General features: G+C 34.4%; 1 protein-coding gene across 1 annotated transcript in view; it reads right to left on the bottom strand.

The window, feature by feature from the left end:
• The window catches only part of RYR2 (ryanodine receptor 2), a 381,235-nt gene that overhangs the window by 27,574 nt on the left and 330,966 nt on the right, over positions 1–22,695 (bottom strand). Inside the window, exons 79-87 of the mRNA XM_050972655.1 lie at positions 20,316–20,415; positions 19,322–19,401; positions 17,318–17,394; positions 15,866–15,939; positions 7,830–7,910; positions 6,768–6,856; positions 5,223–5,351; positions 4,386–4,490; positions 705–786 (exon numbers count right to left, since the gene is read on the bottom strand). Of these exons, the coding sequence (XP_050828612.1) occupies positions 705–786; positions 4,386–4,490; positions 5,223–5,351; positions 6,768–6,856; positions 7,830–7,910; positions 15,866–15,939; positions 17,318–17,394; positions 19,322–19,401; positions 20,316–20,415 (817 nt within the window). The remainder of the gene's footprint in view (positions 1–704; positions 787–4,385; positions 4,491–5,222; positions 5,352–6,767; positions 6,857–7,829; positions 7,911–15,865; positions 15,940–17,317; positions 17,395–19,321; positions 19,402–20,315; positions 20,416–22,695) is intronic.

Genomic DNA, 22,695 nt, shown 5'->3' with positions numbered 1-22,695 from the left:
AAGACTTGGAAAAAATGTGACTAAGTATTTGCAATTACAGAAAGGAAGAATAAACAAGCCCTGTAGAGGGAGATCATGCATTTAATGCAGTACTAAAAGTGGGGTAGCATATTATAAATTTCACTATAGTGCAGCACAGACAGATATAATGTCACTAGTTCACTATTATCTAGATAAACAGCTCAGTAGGTTCCTTAGAGAGGCACAGCCTACAGTACTAAAAATTAACTGTCTAAAAATTGCTTCTCATGAGCCTAAAGCCTGGGGAATCAAAATTTCAGGATCTTCACTAGATGAATAAAACCTGTTCTTTATGGATAAGATTACTACCAAAACAAATGCAATGTATTACGGTTGTTACTAAAATGACCGACCAACAGTTTCATCCCCAGAACTAGGATTTCAGCTTAAATGTAAAAAACCTTTTAATCTAACCCAAAATATAAGTCAAGTTCACAAAAAAACCCCAAAACTTCTGCTAGCTCTGGATTTTATAAAGTCCTGGCATTCAGAATTAATATAACCTATGTCAACTACCGTACTAAAATCTCCCATTTACTTTCAGACCTGAAAGGTCTTCTCACAACTGAGACATGAAAATTAAAAATGCAAAGAAATACAGAGCACTATCTCTCAAACGAAGAAAATTAAGAAGGTAAAAACTTTGCTAGAACAACTAGGAAAGAGATTTCACATTTTTCTACCTTCCAGCATAGACAGCAACATGACAACCATATCTTTCTGAAGATCCATTAATTCCTTCAATAGTTCAATTTGACTGGAATCCTAAACAACAAAAACAGTATATAAATATAAATATAAATGATATATTGCTTTCTTTGACATTCATTTATGTGCATGCATATTTCACCTTGTAAAAAGCAGACTTAGAAATTAAGAAGCTAGAAGTGCCAAAAATGGTAATACAGAGAAAATATACTTAATTGCTTAACTCCTCACACTATATTTACACCATCATCTGTTTAGAAAGAGTAATTTAATAAAGACAAAACTGAATGTGATAAAAGATTTAAAGCAATAACTGAGTATGTCAAGGTCACAGATGATGCTTCTGTAATGTTTCCTGTCAGCTAAAATATTGTCACTTTTGGTGTCATCAAGTTTACAGCCATGGAAAATTGTAAAAACAGCAACAGCACTAGCACATAGAGCTCAAAGTATAACATGATTCAAAATGAGCAATTTCATTATGGGCCACTGAACTTTTTGGAGGGAAAAAGAAAAGCTGAAATAAAATATTAAAATATTTATTAATAAAGTTCCATTAGAAGAGCCTTAGACATGCATTAAATTGATTTTTTTTTAGCCATCTCTTCTCTCATTGGGTTTACTAAGTTTACTCACTTGCCTGGAGTCTGTCTGGATAGAATTAATCAGCTATTTAATTTCTGAGTGACACACTGCTGTATCATGCCATTGATAACAAATACTTGAGCAATGCTGGACTTCAGTGAGTGGTACAACAAACTCAAGGTACTTTATGGCAGTGGCAGGATGCTTTGCCTTGATAAAGCTGATCTGCTTGGCCTGGAACCCAGTCAGGAGATAAAATAGTGCAAGGCATCTGTGATGAGCTACGATTGTGCTGTTTCTTTGTGTGGAATATGCTAGAAGGCTGCTCTGGCTTACCATCTTTAAGCACACACCTGTACCTTTGAAGTCAGACTTGACAGATAAACTGCTGAACTGACCTAGAGGCCTATGACTGCCAACCAACTTCTTTCTGCTATAAAAAACCCAGGCCACATTCATACAGTTTGATTCTTCCACAAGCTTGAAGTAAATGGCATTTCTCCCTTGGATTTGGGACACCTGTCCACAGTTACCTCACAAGGATTGAGAGAAAGAGGAAGAAGTACACCACAAAAAGGAGTGTGCTGAAATTCATCAACCTCTACATAATGTTTCTTCTGTTAGCTTGCATATAATTGCTTTAACAGAACTGCTTTCATAAGGAATGATTTGACATTTAGTGTTATAGTTGACCAGTGGTTTTAGCTTCTATACCGTGTAGTAAGTAATTCTGTCTGTTATCTGTCTGTTCAATTTTCTTAATTAACTAACTCATCTTTTATAAATTTATCTGATTTTCCACCATTAAAACTTGCAGGACATTGATTTAATCACACCTCTGTAATTTCTTAAATTTAAACTTTAAAAAAAAAAATTAAAGCTAAGGAAGGGTTTACTTTCATTTAAACCCCCTTCTGTGAAGGAGTTTAAAATACAAAAAAGTTTTCTTTCTGTTCTTCAGACTCAAATAAAAGATTTTAGATTAAACATTGTCTAAAGCACCCACTCCACCATCAACATTGACAATTTGGATCTTAGATTGAAAAGTACATAATTTGGAAATAACAAGATTTTTAATTGAGTTGCCCTTTAAGTTTTCATTACAAAACTTTTAACTACAAAAGCTGTTTACAACCCAGATTAGCTTTATTCATTTGGATTGAAATTGTACTTTCTTTTTCTATCTTAGATTCTTAAGAAGTATTACTATTATCACAGTGTTGCTTCCTGGTACAAGATAGAGAATTAAAATGCAAAAAAAAGGAAAAAAAAACAAACTGCAAAACCCAAACAAAACAGTGATTTAATTTTGCTCCTGTTAAAATTTTCCTTCAAATGTTCTCCAAAAGTATTCTGGAAACTCATGACTGAAAACAAAACCCAAGTATTCAGCCTAGGCAGGTCCCTCTTAGAGACCAAAGCCATATGGCAACTCCTTATAACTCCACTTAGCCACACTCAACACTTTTGAAAACTAGTATTTCAACAGAATCTGAAAAACATATTGATACTTTCTTGTAATAAATATAAACAAACAAAAGAGCCCATGTCTATTCTGGTATTTACTGCTAGGCTCCATAAAGAGTTTCCAAAAGCCAAAAGCTTGATCTCCAAGCAAGAGAAAGAAGCCATCACTGTTTATAGTGATGTATTTGGAATGATACACTTGGAGCGTTTCTGTCATCCCAGAGATCATCAGGAGTAAGTGCACACTCCTGTTGTGCACAGCTGCTGGGCTATCTTTGAAGAGGCTGGATGAGTATTGTTATTTTCTAGATTCAGAAATCAAAGATGCTGGGAAGCTACTCTGGGCACAGCTGAGACTATAAACTTGTCATTACTGCAAAAGCAAATCTTGCCAATAGCCACATCCTATTTCATAGTCAACACATAGCTACCATATTTTCCTTACTGTCAGTAACTACTCAAACACCTCTTTCCAGTTTGCCTTAGTGGAACAGAAAGAAAGTACAATAGCCTTCACAGTGGCCTCCCCAAATATTGACTATTTAAAAATTCTTTAAATAACAAAGATGTTTCAAAACCAGAACAGTATCTACAGGAACTTTTAAACACACTTCAGGAGAAATTCAATGCATTTCTCTTGAAAATCATGTTTGACTATGATGCCATTTGTGGGAAGAAGACTTCTATGTCGCCATAAAGAATGAGAAGTTTACCTGTAGCCCAACATCCACAAGTGTCAGCAAACAGCCTACCTTCATCCATAAAGTTCCAAGGGCAGGGAGAAAAATAATCTGATCAAGACTACTTCAATTTATGCAAAGAATACTTACATGGACACCTCTGGAGACAAATAATGAAATCTAAAACCTCAGAGACTTAAGAGCTGAATTTCTTAACAATAACACCTGCACAAGCATATGACTAAAAATGTCAAATTATTTTAAAAAATTAGAATCAGCACATTCAATTAAAATGTGTAATTCCTTCAAAAATTTAAGAAGTTGAAAATTGCACTGCTTAAGGATAGGATTCCTCGCACCTTATTTTCACACTCTAAATAACTGTCTCTGCCAGTCCCCTTCACTATTTCTACAGCTTATGAAATGAGTATTCACACCCAAAAGAAATTCACCCATTATAAGGTCTGACCACTCTCTACTAAGAATGAAAAAGGTTTATATGAAAAAGGTTTATAAGATATGTGTTGAACTAGGTTTTAATAGTGATGAACCCAGGGTTCAGCGCAGGAGCCATCAATGAACATGATGGGTCCTGCATAAAAGGAACTGCAGAAAACACTCTGAGAGAATTTTGGTATGAAAGACTGGAATTGAGAGTTCTTTTTGAATATCAGTGATATACTTTGTTTGCAGTTTGATCTAATCTGCTCTGTACCTATGGCCAAGTAGGTATCCAATTACAGGCCTGCTATTCACACCTGCTCTGGTTTTGCAATTTTTCTCCCTCTATTTTACTGTATTCTGTCATCTCTGGCTTTTATTTTTTCCTACCAACTGTTGCTATTCATGTCTCATATTAATGTTTGTTTCTCTTTTACAAAAATGCTAGTGACTTATGAAGGAAAAAGTAAACGAAAAAGATACCTGAGAGAGCTTCATCTGCATGTGGGCAAACACATGAAGGAAACCAACTACAGCATCCCACAGCCTGCTGTGTGCCAGACTTTGCTGATTACCAGTACATGGCCCCTATTGTTCAGGCAACATTAAAAAAAAAAAAGAAAAAAATAAAACCAAAGTTTGTTTGCAAGAAATTCAAGAAAAGCAGGAAGAAATACACATAAGTGCATATCTTAGGGCTGTCCTTCAGAAACTCCTATAAAATATTAAACATATCTGAAATTATGTATTTAATAACATCACTGACTGTAAAAAAATAACCTAATAATTACTCCTAATAACCATTCTCTCTGTTTTAGCCAATATACTAATTCAGACTCCCAAAGTGCGTATCTGTTTGCAACTTCAAACAATAAGAGCTGAAGGGATACAAATCTTCAAGCTCTTCCTCCTTTATGTAGTTCTGTAAATTAGAAAAAACCTTAGAGAAGGTTAATGCGAAATTCACATAAGGGATTAGAGAATCAGTTTTCCTGATTTTTTCCACCAGCATATTGTAGAGCACAGTGCTAAAAAATACTTAAACAAAATTATAAAGGGTTATATACATATATTTCATTCTTTATATACAGTTTCTTTATATACAGTTTCTTTATATTTTTATTTTCATTCTTTATATACAGTTATATACATATATTTCATTCTTTAGCTTCATACGTAAACAAATGCACTAAAATAATGTTGAAGAATAAATGCATCTATATTATATTTCTATGTTATACCTAGCTACTTTATATCTTCATGCCAAATGTATGATGAATTTTCTTTCAAGTTCATAACATTCTGAGGAAATTCATTTACCTGGATATACTCTGTGAGAGTATTGAAAACTTGTTTTGCAACCTGGATGGCTTTGGAAAAATTTCGTTGTCCTTGCTCATCAATAACATCCTTCCCAGAATAATACCAATAGAAATCACTGATGGACTCCTACACAAAAACAGTTGTGAGAAGCATAAAGAGATTCTGTGACCAAACTGGCTCCAACTGGATATTCATTAATATAGGAAAAAACAGTATTAGACAGTTCTAGTTCTAGAATTTATTTTGTTTATAAAGGCTTTAAATGAACCATCCAGAAATCCTCAAGTACTACTTCAAGAATTGTAGTTTCATCTCAAGGAAATCAATAGGAAAACAAATACAGGGAAAGAAATAACTTAAATACCCCATAGCAAACCTCAAAATAAAATAAATTTAAATTAGATGACTTGGTATCTGATCTTAGAAATACAACCACCTGCATTCTGAAAGGGAGTGCTCAGCAGTACTGCCATGCTGCACGCTGTTCATTAAACAATGTCTCTTTATACTGCCTGCTTGACACCTAGTCAATAGTGAGAGCAAATGTTGCTTTGTGTGCATGATTCCTCTCTCCATCTTCCCCAAAGGCGAGCTTATTAAATTTTCAACAAAGTAAGCAATGGAATGAAAATCTTTGTATTGTCTCCACAACTTCTACAGAGTGCATAAAGATAGAAAGCAATGTTGATAACAGCAGCAGTGTAAAGAAAAAAAAGAAAAAGAATTTTCAAAGTCTGGAATTCTCAGAGCAAGTAAGAACGGCTAAAGTGAACTTAACTTGATAAATAATTTTAAAAAACCCCAAACCATAATATATTATCATGTGCAATGATTTTCAGAAAGAACACACTTATAGGTAAAAATTATGAACATTTATAACAAAATATGTTTTCACTCCATTCACATACTGCAATCTGGATACAAAGTAGATTTTTTTCATTAATTTCTGCAGTCTTGTGACAATGAAATGTTCTCAAATTGAAAGGATTTGCGAGATAGTTAAAAAGAGATTATTAAAAGGGTTTTTAACACACTGCCTTCTGCAGTTCTTTTCTCCTTTTGCCTTTTTTTCCCCTGCTTAGAAAATGTGCTCTTCTTATGCTTCACCCTCTCCAGCCACATGAGCGCTCCTTGACAGAACAGCCAGTGCTCAGCTTAAATCAGAGTATGGATGAAAAAGCAGCTGGCTGAAACTGAACTTGAGCAATAGAAACAGCTTCTCATTCACAGGGTAATTTCAGTCAACACCTGGGACCCACTGAGCATGGCCCCATCTTCTGCTGCTCTCCTTGGTTAACAGCCTCCATCGCATTCCTGTGGAAAAAGGCTGGAACCAGTCTTTCACAGGTATGCTGCCTTTGACTCTCCCTGAAAAAAGTAACAATTCTTAAAGAACTGCAACCCCTAGAAAATTTCAGCCTTTCTCATCAGCTTGGGCTACAGGGACCAGAATTATTATGATGACAAATAAATGTGCTCCTCTAATAAAACTTGTCTAGAAGTCATATTTTGATTTACTTATTTAGTATATAAATTACTTACCTGAACCCTCAATAAGTAATCCACAGTAGAAATTATAATATTAACAGTTGTGTTGTTACCAGTTTGAGTTCTCAGGTAGTTCTGAAAATCTAAAAATTCAAATAGAAGTTTAATTTAAATTTATTTAAGTTTTGAAACACTTCTGAAAATTAATTCTGATTTACAACCGTCTAGAAAAGTTTAGCTTAGAGACATGGATTGGGTTTTCTTCTCTTTCTTTGGTGGTTTTTTTTTTTTAGTTGGGTTGTTCGTTTTTGTCAATAAATCATTGTAAGAGTTTTAACTTCTTATTGCAGAGATCACAGACAGTGATCTTCTGAAGCCAGAACCTTTTCTATGTATTTCACCTGTAAAACTTAACTTGGTCATACTTTAATATATTTATGACTAGAACTGCATGAATATCAATGCAATTATACTTTGAATATATTTTGTTAAATAAAATTAAATCACTTAATTACACAAATCCTGATAAATAAGTCAGAAATATGTCTAAGCCTAAAAAGCAAAAAAAACCCTTCTTTTCTCTTTTCATTCCTTAAAAATAACAGAGAGAACACATAATATACTTAATGATAAAACTACACTTAAATGATGCATTTTTAGTTTCTTCTTGTATATTTAAAAGATATGGTATATTTTCAAGAAAGGTATTGTGCACTTTGTAACTTCACATACAATACAAACTGACGTTAGTGTGAAACAGGGTGCACCACAAAGCGGACACATGAAAAGGGACAACCACTACAACTTCCTCTTACATTTTCCTCTGAATCTTCCAGATGTCTTGAAGTTACAAACCACTTAGATGTTCCTACATAAATTTAACTTTCCTAGTAGGTCAAGATCCAAAATTCATTGCTTTGGAAACAATTCTCTTATCTATAAAATTAGGGCTGTTAAAAAACACTGGCAACCTAATTCCACTTAAAGATTTTCCCTCCATGTACAGTCCAGCAGCTATTCCACCTTTCATAATACTTTATGAAGGCTGCCAAACCTCCAACAATTAAGAGCTTTTCTCATAAGTTACTGTCACCTTGATTTTGCCTGCCCACAAACCTGAATTGTGTCCTTCACAAAGCAACTGAAGGAAGCGGAAGAGGTCACAGGTGAACTCATCATCTTGCATCACCTTTTCTCCTGTAGAAAGGCCAGATGGAAGCAGGTTATCACAGTCTGTCAATTAACACCACACAGCCCCTGAAGAAAACCTCCATAATTAATATTAAGAGAGAAGGGGAGAGAAAATTTATAACCACTAATCTATCTGAAGCACCTACGACTTGTGCTTGGCAGATAGTTATTTGGTTATAAAAAAAAAAAAAATTACAAAACTTAACTTTTTAATTCTAAATATGGCAGCATGAGCTTGGCAACATTTTACAAGTAATCCCTGATTTATATTCTTGTTTGACTTCACTGGGCATGGAGGCTGTGTCACATACAAAGGTTGGGGTTGGATCAATTTGGCTCCCATTCATCACAAAACAAGGTACTCAAAATATAGAATGAGATTTAATCAAACAGTTATGAAAATAAGTCCTCAAACGATTCGATTTTAAAATATTCCAAAACAACCCATGAAATTTACAGCTATATGCACTCTCAAGAACCAGTTAGGCTGGAATATTTGAGGATTTATTCTCTCTCTGCTGCTGACACAAAGTAAAAGCATTTCCTTTGATGAAATAAAGCAATGTATATATAATGAATTAAGACCAAGTGCCAAAATGCTTTATTGAATTAGGCCCTTCAGTTAATTTCTTGGTAAAAAACTAATATACAAATGAATAAAGCTTCAAGCCTTTTTTTTTCCCTCCACAGGAAACAGTATACTAAAAATCCCTCAATTAACACATCATTATTTCAAGTATATCAATACATACAGTTAACTTTGTACAGGGACATGTGAAGAGGAGAAATAAGCATTCACCCAGGAAAACATTCACAACTGAGGAGAACACAGAACAGCTTATAAAATGACACACAAGGACAATACTATAGGTGTTAAAGCAATAAGGGCCACCTAACATAAGTAAGAAAATTCCCATATAGAACCTTGGGGAAATATTTTGACTATGTATGCAAAGGTGGAAGTCACAAAAACTTCTACTATTTAGCAATATACATAATTTGAATGTATAACAAGCACTATTTGTAAACAAGAAAAGGAGAGATATAAAAATGTAAGCAAACTGCAAAACAGTTTGAAAGAATTTTTCTTTGAGGGGATATAATTTAGGCTCTACAAAGACAGGACCTTTAGTGTGGGAATAGGAAACCAGAAAAGTGAGTAAAAGTATTAAAATTAAAAAAATAATTAAAAAAAAGGGTACCTCAGTTAAATTAAAAATTACTTCCATGCTGTTCTACTGGTAGATAATTCTAATTACAATATCCACATTTATGGATTACTATGTTATTATAAGTAGATCATCACTGTTTGGGCTAGATTTGACTATGATCAAGTTAATTTCCTTCATACTAGCTAGCTGAAATGTAAACAACATTTAGTGCAATTTGGAGTAAAAATAGACATGATCAGAAGTTTAGCTTTACATAAAGTCATGAGCAATTATAATTTCAACCTGATGGATTTATCAGTCTACAGACTGAGTTTTAACGTGAGAATCTTCAGTACACTAGGAATAGAAATCAAAAACATTTTGAAAACTAATGTGAATGTTTTAAAGCACAAAATTTCACACTTCTGTTGCCCTCAAGATGAAGTTTGGTATTTAGGGTATGTATCCCTAAGGCATATGCCAACCTAATTTCTTGTACCATAGAGAAAGACAAGATGCTTTTCCTCCTAACTCTAGATATGTGCTTAGGGCAGCCACGAAAAACACCCAATTGTTTCTCCAAGAAGGAGTCAAATACTTTGAATGACACTCCATGACATTTTTCTCCACTGGAAATACAACTACCAGGCACACAGTTTTTCAGTCACAGGAGACTGAAAACCCTTTAAGCGAATTTAACTATGGAAAATAAACTATTATTTCTGTCAGTGCTGATGAACACATACATGCAATATAGGCCCAAGAAAGTAAAAAGCAGGAGGTGGCTGGGCTCCTAGAAGAATATTATTCAATGTTACACACAGTTGCAGTCCTGCAAGATTTTCATATGCTGCTGGCCAAATGCCACAGTAGAGAAGATTTCTCAGGGTTAGTTGCTTTTTTCTTCTCAATTTAACTGAAGTCCTGCCACACTTAAAATGGTATGTGGGGTCACATGCTTTGTTGAACTAGGGGCAAAAATAAGAATTACATAAAGCCAAATATTTGGTGGTGCCTCTATCACACATGTAATGCTTGTAGCTTGACTGCTGAGATGGCAATGACTTTATAAAATAATTCATCAGGAAACTTGCTTGGAAAAATCAAGCCCATGAAAGGCCAAATCATCTATTTCTTGTGTATTAAAGCACCACTGAATCAAAGCCATTTGTAGGAATAAGACTACAGAATAAGTTACAGTTTAATATTTTTGACCTCTATTTTCCTTGCCCTCTAAGGAAGTAAGATATTCCAGAACATGAGGGAAAACAAGTCTCAAGTTAAAATGTTATATAGATCCTAGGTTTTAATACAATTAGTGGACTTCAGGAATTTTTATTAAATAAATTCCATTCTTCTTAATGGAAGGGCCTGGAAGAGTCTTTGGAATTGCTCCACTGTAAATAAATCACAACTTGAACACATTTACTGCAAAATTCTTAAAAATCAGAAGGTGTTTGGGGCATCATTGCACAAAAGCTGAAAGGCCTATTACTTTTAAGAATATTTTTGCATAATTTAAAACGAAGCAAAAAAAGCCAATCTCAAACCACCTGGCCACACTAAGATTTACAATATCCTGGTTTTCATTTTTACAATTTTTACTTCTGATCAAAATGAGACAAGAACCAATGTTGGTATGGTCAGGAATTTTCATTTTCAGATTGTACTTACTGACTACAAGTGGCACCTCACTGGCAACTACAGAACTGAAATAGAGATCCACTTCTTTCTATAAAATTCAGGAGAGCAACCTTTGCTACTGTGCACACAAATTCATGCCAGTTCACACAAAGATTTGCAAAGAATGTACTTAAAAACATACACACTATGTATAGAATGATTTAGGTTGTTATGAAAAAACATTCTTTAATTTTTGTTGATTTAGGTATATTCTGGCAAATATTGGCTTAGATGTTAAAATGCTGCCATTGCTCATGCTGTAGGTAAATGGTATGGCTGTACACACAAAGGCTTTAAGCCTGCAGCTTTTGCAAAACTGGCAGTTTGTGTTTGTGATATACAGGAACAGAAGTATCATGTGTAGGAAACAAAAATAAATGTCAATGAAAAATAAAATTCATGGTTTCTTTTTCATTGAAAGTGCATGTGTCAAAGTTCAATGATTCTCTCCCTCTTTCTCAATTTTATTTTCTAAATCCCCAGTGGAAAAGATCTGGCTTCTATTGCTACTCAGAAACATGGGTTTGACAGTACATACTACAGAAATATAAAAATACTTTCAGCTTTCAAATGGGAACAGGACTTTTTAATGATGGCTGTTAAGATCAAATCTGCCCCATAAAAAAGCAAGTGAATTTATTCTTATCACAAGATCCAGACAGTACTGGGTTGGATTATGAATGCTGCATGCCTGTGACATCTCAACAATCTAATTCAAGTAAGAAATACACTTTTTTCCTCAGTGAGTGAAATTCTCTGAAGTTATTTAAGTCCCCTTTTAAATGCAAACACTGATACAAATACAGTTTTATGAAGGTGAAAAACACCTCTCCAATGCAGGCTCCAATGGATTACACAGAATTTAAGCATCTACTTTAAGTGTGACTAGGTTGGTGAAGGCCAAAAGCATATTTATTAGTTCCACATTACTGATGGCTGAAAATAGCCCTGATGTGAAAACCCACAGTACAGCTAGTTATCACATGTACCTCTCAGGTTGGTAAAAGTCTTTTAAGAGTCACTATCTCACTCTATAATAGTATTTTATTAAAATAGGACTGCTGTGAACTTACAGAAAAATTAAAGAAAGACACAATAGAATAATAAAAAATTGAACATTAAAAAAGAGCTTTCCTGAAAAAGGAGGAAAAGAAGCAAAATAATCTAAGTATAAACTTAACAAACATCTTAATTTTTGTACTTCATAGAAGTAAACAACTCTCTCCAAAAGACAAAAACATTGCACTTTCAAGATTTTTGTGACTCACAGTGAAATGGCAAGTAGTATGAGTGTCAAATGAAAAAACATTGCAAAATAGTAAGTAGTGTCTTTGATTTTGAACCCCCCTTTTTGGAAAAGGAAACAGAAAAATCAAACCAAAATACATACAGAAGAAACAACATTGAGTACGCCACACAAACAAGTAAGAAACACATTTGCTAAAGAACCATCAATGTTGTTACCAGTGGGGGTTCCAGGGTTTGGAAAGGGAAGGTAGTACCAGTCAGAGGAATATCAGGACAAGGCACTTACGATGTGGACAGCACAAAGAAACAATTGGAATAGAGCAATAAATTTCATATCCATGTTGACTCAAAAAAGGGCTTTCTATCTATTGCTAAGGTTGGTATGGGACCAGAAACAAGGACTGCACATGAGGAAAGGTTGACTTTATTCCCATAAGTTTCAACAGTTTTTCTTAGACTTTGGGAATAGTAGTTTTGGGCTTGTAGGCTGCAAAGTCAATGACAATTACACATGAATGTGCTTCTGCAGCTGATTCAGATGAAATGAAAAACAGGCTAAAATGCACATTTTACATCCCATAATTTCCTTGGGAATCAATAAAATTATCTTTAATTGAGTATTACTTAAATACTCATAGAAGAAGCATCTTTCTCAAAAAACCAAAATTAATTAAAAAACAGTGCAAAAATCTTTCTCATCTTTGGTACTTCCTTTGTAGTATTTACAGATGGTTATTCACAGGATGGCAGACATAAGAGCTCAGATATCATATAAAATCTAGGATACTTTGAAACTGTTCACTACAGGAGTTTCCCCACAGACACACTGGCTTGGCTTTCTTAATGCTATCAGGTATTAATACCAGCTCCTCCACAGCTCTTATGTAAACTACTTTTCAATTAACTGAAAAAGGCGTGCTTCATATTACAAAAAAAATATTACTATTTGAAGGTAGCATATTATCAACAATAATGTAACTTTGAAAGGAAAAATATGGTATTTTTTAGTTGGATTTGGTTTCTTTTTTCCAGAATTTTCAGTTGCTGGATATTAACATGTAGGAAAAGATGGTTTTTGCAAATATTATTCCTTAGTGCCAAGAAATCTTTGACGCAGTGATTACTGTATCTTGACACTGCTACTGCTCACAAACAAAGAAAACAAACAAAAAAAAATTTCCTAATCACTGCATAGAATTTTGTTAAGTTGCCAAATAAAAAATTCAACTGAGAAAACAAATAAAACACCAAATCATCCTCCTCCCCAACATTTGGCTAATGAAAAGACATCTGCTGTGTTGGAGTTCACTGTTTCTGCTGACTGGTATACACATTTTGTATTTTAAATTCTCTTTTCACATGGTGACATGAACATTTCATGGCAACTGCTCCTACAAAGCTCTTCCTTTACTTGAAGTAAGGAAATGTTGAGGTATAGCAACCATAACACACCAAGCAGCTTTCAGAATAAGGAAGAGTCACCTGTAAACAGCACTGATTCCTCTAAATGAGCAATGCACCACCTCTTTCTTGTATCAACTCCTGACTGCATTAGATAAACCTAGCCAGTGGCAAGTCCTCTCCTCACCAACCACCCTCAAATCCTCACTGGATCCACCACTGATTTCCTGTGCTTGCACAAATCAGTGCAGCATTAAAGCCACATTCAATACACAACAAAAAGGCTACAGGAGGACTAAAGCACAAGGCTTTTTGTATGTGTATATTACTATTTTTTCCTTTTAACATTCCTCCATTGCAAATATTGGGCTCACTAAAATGAAAACAAATAAAAACAAACAGGAAAGAAAAGTATAAAAAAGCTTGTTGCTCTTACATCTACTGTGTCAGTCACTGTGCAAATCCTGAGAAGGTGAGGAAGACCAAAATGGGAAGTTTTGACGTGAAAACCAAGAATTTTAAGATGAAAAATTGTAATATTAACAGAAAAATCACACTAGTTTAGCAGTATTACAGGGAAAAATCTAGTGATATTCAGGAGCTGTACAATGCTGACACAAAGCTAAGAGCAGGGAAAATAAAGAATAGGCAGTCGTTTTTAATAATTACCACGCTCATGGGTGATGACTGAGGAAGGGAGGACAGGACAATTAGTTCAAAGAAAAAGAAACAGGAAAAAAAGAAAAAAAGGTGAGAATTTGTTTTAGGAAATACAAAATATAGTTAGTATTGGTTTTGCCAAAATTAGTTCTGCACTAAAAGAGAAACATCAAATAAACAGAAAATGAAAAAAAATCCCTCAAATGAGGAAGACACAAAAATACTCTTAACATCAGTAGAGTCAATTATGCAGCATTTAAAGATTTATTAATATATTTGCATGCAAAAAACAGTAGCTTCTAGAAACAGAGGCAGAGGTCAAAAGAATAATGAGCCAATATCTTGAGAGTCCATTTCAGAATCCAACATTTTGAGTAATTTAGCTATTTCATAGTAGAAATGTTGTCCAAAATAATAAAAGGTTGTGCAGAATAATCTTCAGTAAAACATGAGAGTAATATCCAAAAATTATCTGCCAGACAGCTGTACCAGCCATCTTGTAACTGAATTTTATCCACATGGGTTCACTTTTTTATCACTCATATAAGTGTAGAAAGATTTAATCTATAATTTAAACTGTGAGAGCACTTTTGGAGAAGCAGAATTTTTGACTGGCCTTGAAGTCATCCAGGCAAATGTAATAGTTAATGAAAAATCATTATTTAAGCAGTTGAATATTAAAGAAATAGGCCGCATAAAAGACCTACAGGCTCAAGGGACAATGAGATATGCAGTGTTGCTGGTATGAATTATGATCCCTCAAATACAATAGGAATTATACAGTCAAGCTTTTTTACCTTGCTTTTAAGATAAAAACATGTTAAAAGGTTAGGTCACTGTAGGATTTAAACATAAAAATGCACTGTAAAAAGTTCTGAAGACAAGGGAGGAAAATGTGCTTTGGTAGCTTTATTAAGCACACAAGAATGAACTTAATGTACCCAGACAATCACAGTAAAGGAATAGCAGAATTTACTATCAAGCAGAAGAAAGAAATTGACAGCGAATTAACAACACCAAGGGTGGAAAGCCAAATTGGTTCAAAGTCAAAAATAGAGGGAAAATTTTGCAATATTTCCCCAAAGACAAATAGAAAAAAAATTATTTCAAAGAAAAAGCTTTTCCCAGAAGTTTTTCCACAGAGGAGATAGATTTCCATAAACTTCTAACATTTTATTATGGCTTAAGTAAGTGGTGTAGTTTTCAGTCGAAGAAATCAGGTGGGAATTTTTTATTTCATTCTATGCTGAAACTGGTTGGGGACTTCTGAAATGTTTTACATGCATAAACGTTGCTTTTTGTAACTGGAATATGTTTTCAATTTTACATGTAATGTTTTTACTTCTTCAAAATGATGAGAAAGAGTCCTCTGAGACCATTCTGAAACTCAGTACATGCTAATGATTTCCTGTTGACAAGGACTGGCCCAGGTATGTCAATTAAATATAAATCACTTTTAGGAAAACTGTTTTAGCTTCAGCCTCTAGATATAAATTTACAGGGTTCATGGAATCATAGACTATCCTGAGTTAGAAGAGACCCATAAGCATCTTCAAATTCTAAATCCTAGCCCCACATGGGACACCCCAAGAGTCACACCACGTGCCTGTGACCATTGTCCAGACAAACACTGCTTGAACTCTGTCAGGTGGGTGCTGTGACCACTTCCCCAGTCTCTGTTCCAGAGCCCAAAAACCCTCTGGGTGAAGAACCTTTTCCTTATGCCTTAATTAAACCTCCCCTGGGTTCTTTTAAATTCAGCTTGCTTCTGCAAAACTTCAAAAATGTCATGGATAATTTCTGTTGAATCAATAGTACCTGATCCCTCTTCAGTCACCATGCCAAGGCCTTCTGCTTTGTTCTGACGTTCAAATGCATTTAGGTCAAGAACACTGCGGTGAGAAAAATTACATTTGTCCTGTGATTAATTAAATAAATGCAATATTTAATTTTGTGGAAGTAAAAAGGATGAGTGATTTCATTGAAGCTTACAAGCATACTAGTATTTAAAAGATACATCTCAGTGGATGTATGTGATTATGTGTCTGTTATGAGACTACAAATCTCAGCTCAATAACCTGAACCTGCTTTTGCCCTGAATGTGCCCACAGAATTCAGCTCTGTATGACTGACCAAAAAAAAGGGGAATACATGCATTTATGATACACATACTCATTTTTACGTGCTCTAAGGAAGCCAAGTTATTGACTACTTTTGTATTATAGCCCAGTTCATACCAAAGCAGCAAGGTCCATTATGAAACTGTCATTATTAGTTTCATTTAGTGTTTCTCTCCTTCCACATTCTAAAAAACTGAAGCTGCCAAAAGGGAATATGTACTCAATTAACCAGATTCAAGGAAGGACGATACCTCACATATTTATTTTGTGAACCTGTGAGATTCTGCCTTTCAGGGCTTTGCAAGTCAGCTGGCCAGGGATAATTTTGTTCATAAGCAAAAATGGTTGTAAAAGTTAGATTAACATAGAACTATGACAGAACTTCTGCTGGCAAGAAACCTCACTGATTTCAAAATGAAACTTGGCCATAGACATCATTAAGAAAAAAGAATACATAATTAAGAAAAAAGAATACATAACGTGATTCCCTGGACATAACAAGAAGACTGACTCACCTGATCCAGGGAACCCCTTTTAGTCCTATGTTTTATGTTCACTAATACATAATTTACTGATATGATTTATTCTTAGCAATTATGTATAAAACATTTAAACACATACATTTATATATTAATATAAATCATAAATAAGCACGAATAACAAAAAAAGTCATAGTATCACCTCAATTTATTAAAATTCATTCATTTAATATGAAATTAGATAGTTCACTTCTTTTTCTGACCTCTAAGAAGCCCTATGACTAATTCTAACAAATCTGGGATTTCCCAAAATCTTTTGTCCTTACTTGACATTGATCATTAACCTGATCTCTGCAGGATTACTGGATGCCTCCAGAGTTAAGGATTTGCCTCTGAGGAATGCTCCTAACTCTGGAGTTTTTTTCTGCCATATCTCAGGTAGACTCAAATTCTGTAAATATTTTTGGAAAGAGCTTTCTTACAAAGGCAGATCCATATCAGCAAGATTTTCACACCACGAGTACCATCCTGTCCTTGATCCAAATCTAGCACATTATAAACCACAAGTGCTACTTGCAAGGACTATGTAGAGGATCATTCCAGAACTATAAATCCCATGGAATAAAATACACATGCAAAATAATAAATTTTTCAAGTTGATACTTTCTTACCTACAGGACTGCATAAGACCTGCAAGGCTCTGAAAGAACCCCACATCCTTTTTATCCTTGAGGTAGTCAAGCATTTTCTGCAGCAAACACAAATAATTTACACAGGGAATTAATATTCCTGTTATGTAATAACCTAGGTAACTTAAGACTATATGTATTCAATACTATTAGCAATGTTGGTGTTTGGAAATATCTGTAATATTTAAGAGCCTTGCAGAGAAAAATCCAGATATCAAAACCAAAAACAACATTTAATGCTTATGTACTTTATAGAAAAGGTCACACATTTTGGTTATGCCTTCCTAAAGCATGGAAAATTAAGATAGTAACTAAAGTCAACACAGCCAGAAGAATTTAGAGTTTAGCACAAATGCAATCTCACTACTACTAGGCTAAAAATTTTTGTGGACACTATTGTTTCAACACCAGATGTCTTAACCTCAGTTTATTTTACATTATTTTAGCTGCAATAGTCTGTCACCAGCAATTTCAGCATATTTTAATTTTTTTTTAGTTTTATTATGTTATGCAATAACTATCTGAAAACAGATTGCAATACAAGAATTTATTGAGTGACCTGTGATTCTAGAATGCAATGTACTGTTGAGCAAAGATAAAAGATGATACCAGAGCTCTCTGTTGTGAAGAAAATCCAGAATGCTAAAGGTCAATCTTAATAAGAAAGCTACAAAAATTTACGTTGTGATGGAAGTAAAACTATTTTTGCAAAAATAATAGGAAAAGTGGATAATAAGCAGCCTCCAAAATGTACAGCACATAGGCAGACAGTGATAGAAAAATGTGTCAGTGTAAACCCAAGCAGAACCAACACTACAGGAAAAGAATACCCCAATCAACAACATTATACCAATCAAAGCAAAGAACTCCAGAGGAGGATGAAAATAGTGACTTTTAAAAACCACCACTGCTCCTCTCTCCCCACCCATACCACTCTTCTCAAGGAAGACTAAAAAGCTGATGTTAGGACCTAAAGGAAAATTGGAAAGTTGAACATAACATCAGAAGAAAGAGGTATAAATGAGGCAACTAAAAAAACTGGAATTCTAACAGTACTACTGATGCTTTTATGTTTTAAGAATGTAATTAAGTCTAGTAGCATTCCTATCAATCCAAAAATACTGTTTCCTCCATTTTGATTCATTAGGTCATTACCAAACGATTTTTAAAAACAGATTGTAGGATTAGAAATTTCACGATTTTCCTAATTGAATATCATGACATCACAAAGAACTGGCAGTGGCTCAAGCAAATAATTTCTGCACTACTTGTAGTCTTTCATTGTCAGTTTCTGGCAATGACAGCCACTGAAAAGAACATTACTTTGGTTGCATTCAGCAGCTTCACTTAGGACCTTAATTGCTGCCAGTTTTCTGTATTCTTTAAACTTTACTGCAATAATTTAGTAATGGCAGGTATAAGCCCTTCTCAACGTAGGAATCTTCAGCTAGTACAGAACACTGAACGTACCCTATATCAGCCTCGTCACTTCAACAGTGCAGGATTCTTTTAATGCATCAGACTTGTCCACTGGGAACCAAATTATCTTACAATGGATTAGTTATTCAGCATTTTCTCTGCTTTTATCAGCAAGAGTCTCACTGCATAAGCTAAGGACTTTTGAAGTTGTGTGTCATTAGTTTTAGTGAAGACTGGGGTCAGCAATTTTGCTCTACAGGCTATAGGACAATAGCAATCTCCTACCAAAGTCCTCCTTCCCAAAGAATTCCTACAGAAGTAAATGACATTGCATAAAATTTCCCCCTTACACCTGAAGTGCAAAACAAATCCTTTAGCCTTCTAAACAAACAAGAAATACCCATCAAACAAGGTACATTTTTATATTATTTTGTTCTGCAAACAGGAGTAAGAGGATAAACAGTGTGTGACAAACAGTCACACTACGTAATGTGGTACTACAGCAAGAATGGCCATGGTATAAAGACCTATACTGGCTAGAAAGGGTAGAAGGAACTAGTACCTTACCTGCTGAACAGTAGAATTTCCTCCATTTAGGATGGCAATTCCTAGCTTTAGGGTGGCTGCAACCATTGGCCCCATCTCACCTTAAAAATATTTTAAAATATATTTTTGGATCATATAAAAATAATAATGTTATAATAATTATTTTATCCATTCAATGAATTGTAATACTGACCTATTTTTCCTTAATTTCTTCATGAGTGCCTACGCACATAATGTAGGCACTACATTTGTATGTAGTACTTTGTACTACATACAAAGTACACAGAAGAAGCAAGATATAAAGCAGGAATAACTAAGTTCAGTGAATATAAATTATGTTTCAATCACTAGAGCATCAAACAGTTGATTTAAGAGTAGGCTGACAATGATAAGCTAGCTTTCAAAATTAACAATATGTCCCCTCTGCATGAAAATCTGGATGCCTCCTTCTGGTTTATTTAGAAAATGACAGTGACCCAAGCATTTAAGCAGACTAAACAAAATTTGTAATCGGGTGTTTTTAAAACATCACTCTTGTGGAAAGAAATCACAAAAGAAAAAAATGAATGCATAAAACCTTAGAATAAGATGTCTTCTAAGGGGAAAAAGCATAATTTAAACTTCTGAAATGTTTTATCACAGTACACCAATAAAGCAGTTATTTGTAGAATGGGAAATAAAAGAACCTAAGTCCACACCTACTTCAGAACTGTACACATTCTAGAACTAAAGGGCCATTTTGTCATTCATTGCTGCTAAAGCTATGATGTAATTCACACATCCTCAAAGTTAGCACTAGAAAAATCAATTACAAGTACAAAAGAAAAAATAGTCTAATGAAAATCACTCATTATACTTTTCTAGATTAGCCGTCAAAAAATTTGAAATTTTGAGTTAATTCTGAAAGCGAACCTTAGAGCCAAACATATGCATGTTGTGCCCAATAAGAAATAAAATCACTTTGAAGTTCACTAGAAAGAAGGTTTAAAATTTAGTCTACACACCAAAACCTTACCTTTACTTGCACTGATTGTCTGCAGAACCATCTCAGCAGCACCACGATCATGCAGTCTGGCTTGTTGATACAGAAGTTTTTGCTTTTCCATTTCTTTTTCCTGAATAAAAATTCCGGTCATTTAACATGAGATTTGAGTTACTATCAGTCTTCCAAAGGTTCTTGGTTTTCTCTTAGTTTATGGGCTCTATGGCAACATTATGAACCATTTAATACATACGATGCTATTGAACAAATAATTAACAGGTTCAAGTAATAATCTCCACTTGGTATTTTTCTTTAATGTGCTTTTAGCAGTTTATCTGGAAAGAGTCATCTCAATTGTGAATCATTAGGTTAGTTCAAAGCCCATGTTCATGATATATACTGCATGTATCGAACTTGCACTTTTGTGCTGTGTTTTTGTGCAACAGTTCATACTCTTAATAATCTTCTATAGTGTGACCATAACTTCATACTGCTCAGTATGTGACTCTTGAGTTGCAAGTTGTTGCTGAATACCAGAGTAAAAGAAACATCTCAGATTTTTTTTCAAAACATATCATTATATTACAATATAGATTGCCCCCCTACTTACAGAATATTTGATAGAATACACTGTGCTTTTATATTTTGTATTCTCTAGCGGCAACAAACAATACTGCATGGCGTTGCTTGAGCAATGGTGAAGTTTCTTTTTTGTATTTCAAACTACTACCGAAAACATAACGAGCATAAAGAGCAAACATAAAGGCACAGTTAATTCCAGAAGAATTTCAACTTTCATCAGGTTAATTGAAGTTTGCTAGAGAATTGAGGATGACTAAGCAGTATAAGTTGCAAAATGGAAGTTGCATAGAGCCCTATGACAGTGAGTCCATCAGATGGCGTGGTAAAAAGCTTACTCAAAAGGAACATGACACAATCAGTTAGTATCATGTCCAAAAACACAACGCCCAAAACATGTATGACCTAGAAGCAGGAACAGCTGCAGCAGAAGTAGCCAGAATGACAGCTTTGCTGCCATAAACTTTCCATCCAAGTTACAGAAAAAATACATTGGAAGATGGAAGAGGTTTAAAAAATGAAGGCTCGCTAAATAGAGGATATGAGTAATAAATTAAAAAAGAAGAGGTAAAAAAGAGAAATATGTTCAAATGAATGAAAAAGAAACCTTTAACTCAAAAGCAAACCAACACAGACATTTATGCTGTTACCAGAGAGTTCTCGCCGAGGCTGGCAAATTTGTTTCTTAAATCTTTGATAATATCGTGCTGCGGAAACAAAATTCATCAGGGTTTTTTTTTTTCACACTATTAGCTCTCCTGTGGTTAAATTGTATCTTTCTTTTTGCTTTAAATTATGTGACAGATCTAGATGGAGGCACAAAAAGGAAAAAAAAAATGGCAGCGTTGCTTTGTATTTAGCCATGCTAGGGTTTGAAAGTTTTGCCTTCATGTTTAAACCTCTTCCTGGAAGTTCAACAAAAACAAAACAGAAACATACACGCACGCACACACACACACCACACATACAAACCACCAGAAAACCATGACATCACAGGTTCAATATAGCTACAATAAAATATCTTCATTTGCTTCAGAAGCCACTGAAAGTTGATCAGCCTTTCTTTTCTTAAAAATGATTTCCTATTTTTAGATACTTTTAGTTTAAGACCCAACACCCTTTCATTTTTCTTTCCTTGCAAAATTTACTATTCACAAGCCTCACACCAGCTATACTACTTTCATTGTGCAACATTTTTTTATAAGAATATCAAAGATTTATAAGAGTGCTTACAGTGAGGATGTATCTGCATCATCTACAGACTAACTTCTTGCAATGGCAGTACAGAAGAACAGTAGGAAGAGGCATTGTCAAACAGCTTAGCATGAGAAAAGTGGTTATGTCCCATGGAAATCAAGATGTCTAGGATATTAGTAACAAAACAGACAAAAAAAAGAAAACAAAAACCAAACCAATCTACCAACCAAACCAATCCACCAACAAAAACACCACAAGCATTTCTCTTAGAAGCAACCATTCTTTGATGATAACCCATAAAGATCATGGTTCCTTCTTCAGCTTCACAATGCATTTTCACTGTTGCTTTCTCCCTGCCAACTCAATACATTATATATAAATATATATGTGATGGCAGCACTTACATGAAGAGGACCACCCATTGCCTACAAAGCATACTAAATTAATAAGGTTATCCCCATTTCTTTAAGATGTGCTGACTGTTTACACTGTTATCTGTGCTACCAGTTTCAGCTTTTTGCACTTTATCCACTTGCTTGCCAGTTGAAGTCAAGAAACTACCAAAGTAATTAGCCAATGATTTGAGCTTTCTGTCATTCACCAAACCATCACAACAATAGCAGAAATACTATGCTAA

This window comes from Serinus canaria, chromosome 3, assembly GCF_022539315.1.
Source record: "Serinus canaria isolate serCan28SL12 chromosome 3, serCan2020, whole genome shotgun sequence".
NCBI classification, from domain to species: Eukaryota; Metazoa; Chordata; class Aves; order Passeriformes; family Fringillidae; genus Serinus; species Serinus canaria.
The sequence above is the reverse complement of the archived record's forward strand: the minus strand, read 5'-3'. Positions and strand labels throughout refer to the sequence as shown.